Consider the following 2,046-nt stretch of genomic DNA (forward strand, 5'->3'; position numbering starts at 1 on the left):
CATTGAAGCCAACTGGAATTCCAGTTAAGGAAGATCAAGAAGAAAAACTCTTCAGAAGTGTCTGGGAGAGAAGCAGACAAGAGGATTGCTTGTTATAATTCAAGAGAGCGACTACTACAAAGAGTTGTGAGTACGAACTTGTAATTCGTTGTTTCTTCGTTATAGTTGATTTCATGGGTTTGGCTGTTGCATAGTGTTTTTTAACTTTGGGTTTGAAGAGTTTTCACTTCGTAACCAAATATCTGTGTTAACTGTTTTACTGCTTTACATATTTGGTAATTTGTCTGGATGTGGTTGGTTTGGAGTCTATAATTATTTTCAATTGGTATCAGAGCGGGTTCACTCTAGTTTGATTAATTTCCTGAGTGTGATCCTAGACTCCTTTATGTCTCTTCCCCTTAATTATGTTCCTTCCTTTGATGGGTCTAATTATTGCTATTGAAAATTCAGCATGAGATTTTTTCTAAAATCAAGAGACTTTTGGCATATTGTCGAAATTGGATGGACTCCACTAGAGACGGCAATAACTGAATGGAATGTTCCCCAGAAATAAACTCGTGTTGTGAATGACAAAGTCATGAATTCTATATGCAAAGCACTTTCACCATCAGAATTCTCACGAATTTTTCACTGTGAAACTGCTAAGGATGCTTGGGAGATTCTAGAAACCATATATGAAGCAACTAAATTGGTTAAATCTGCAAAACTTCTAAAGTTAGTTTCTCAATTTAAAGGAATTAGAATGTTGGAAGAAGAGACATTTAATGAGTTTTATACCAAGATAAGTGATCTTCGTAACTCTATGATTAATCTTGGAAGGAAAATTTCTGATACTAAACTCATTAAGCAAATCTTAAGATCTCTTCCTGAAAGATTTAGGATAAAAGTTACCATTATTGAGGAACGCAAAGACCTTGACACAATGAAAATTGAAGAGCTAGTTGGCTCACCTCAAATGTATGAATTTTCTTTCCCTCCCCTTAGGAAAACTAAGTCCATTGCTCTCAAGGCTACTAAAGAAAAATTCAATAACTCCTCTGATGAGGAGTCGAATGATGATGATGGATTTATTATGTTTCCCAAAAATTTTAGGAGGATGATAAGCTCTAGTAAAGGAAAATTTAGGAGCAAGAACGCTAAATATTCTGAAAATCTTAAAGGTGATTTCAAAGGAACTGGTCAAGAAAAGTTTGAATCTAACCAAAATTATCCTCGTGGTCCTAGATGTTATGAGTGCTCAGGGTATGGTCATATTTGTGGTGATTGTGGTAATCTAAAACAATCCAAAGGTAAAGCTCTTAATGCTACTTTAAGTGATGAATCTAACTATGATAAAATTGATGAGACTTCTAGAAATGACTCAAACTACTTAGCTTTTGCTACTTCATATGATAGTCATCATGAGTCCAATAATTACTATTTTGAAAATAGTGAGTCAAAAGATGAACAAAATGATCTTCAAAGCACCTATAATAAGTTGTTTGTGAAATATTCTGAGTTGAGAGATCTAAACAAACGCCATATGAAAAGGCTTAACGAATTTGAAATTGAGAAAATCAAATTGATTGAAAAAGTTAAGTCTCTAGAAGATGAATTGAGTGAATCACAGAGTCATTTGAAAAATTTCTCTAATGATATGCTTGTTCAAATGCTAAATGATCAAAAGTGTTCCTCTGATAAATCTGGCAAAATGATCAAAAGTGTTCCTCTGACAAATCTGGCTTAGGCTTTGATAAATTTGTTGTTTCTTCTTTACATGTTACTTCTACTTCTAGAAATCTGTTTTTTAAGCTGAAATATCTGATGATAAATCTCATTTTGCTTGTTTGGATAAAGGAAAAAGCGTCAGCTTACCTGATCATGTAAGAGCTGAATCTACAATACCTGTCAAGAAGCAATCTAAGTCTATATTCATTCCTATTTGTCATCACTGTGATATCATTGGTCATACTCGACCATAGTGCTTTAAGATTTGCTCTCAAAGACCTTCGACTAAGAAGAATGCTCCTAGGAAAGGAAAAGCTGATGTAGAGCCATCTATGCCTA

The 2,046-nt window shown here is 34.0% G+C and overlaps 1 protein-coding gene across 1 annotated transcript; it reads left to right on the forward strand.

Annotated features, from left to right (window-relative positions):
* Positions 1-577: 577 nt before the first annotated feature.
* Positions 578-1,726, forward strand: LOC133869190 (uncharacterized). Its single transcript, XM_062306148.1, has one exon. The coding sequence runs from the start codon at positions 578-580 to the stop codon at positions 1,724-1,726; it is 1,149 nt and encodes a 382-aa protein (XP_062162132.1).
* The last annotated feature ends 320 nt before the right edge of the window (positions 1,727-2,046 follow it).

Source organism: Alnus glutinosa, chromosome 5 (genome assembly GCF_958979055.1).
Source record: "Alnus glutinosa chromosome 5, dhAlnGlut1.1, whole genome shotgun sequence".
NCBI lineage: Eukaryota > Viridiplantae > Streptophyta > Magnoliopsida > Fagales > Betulaceae > Alnus > Alnus glutinosa.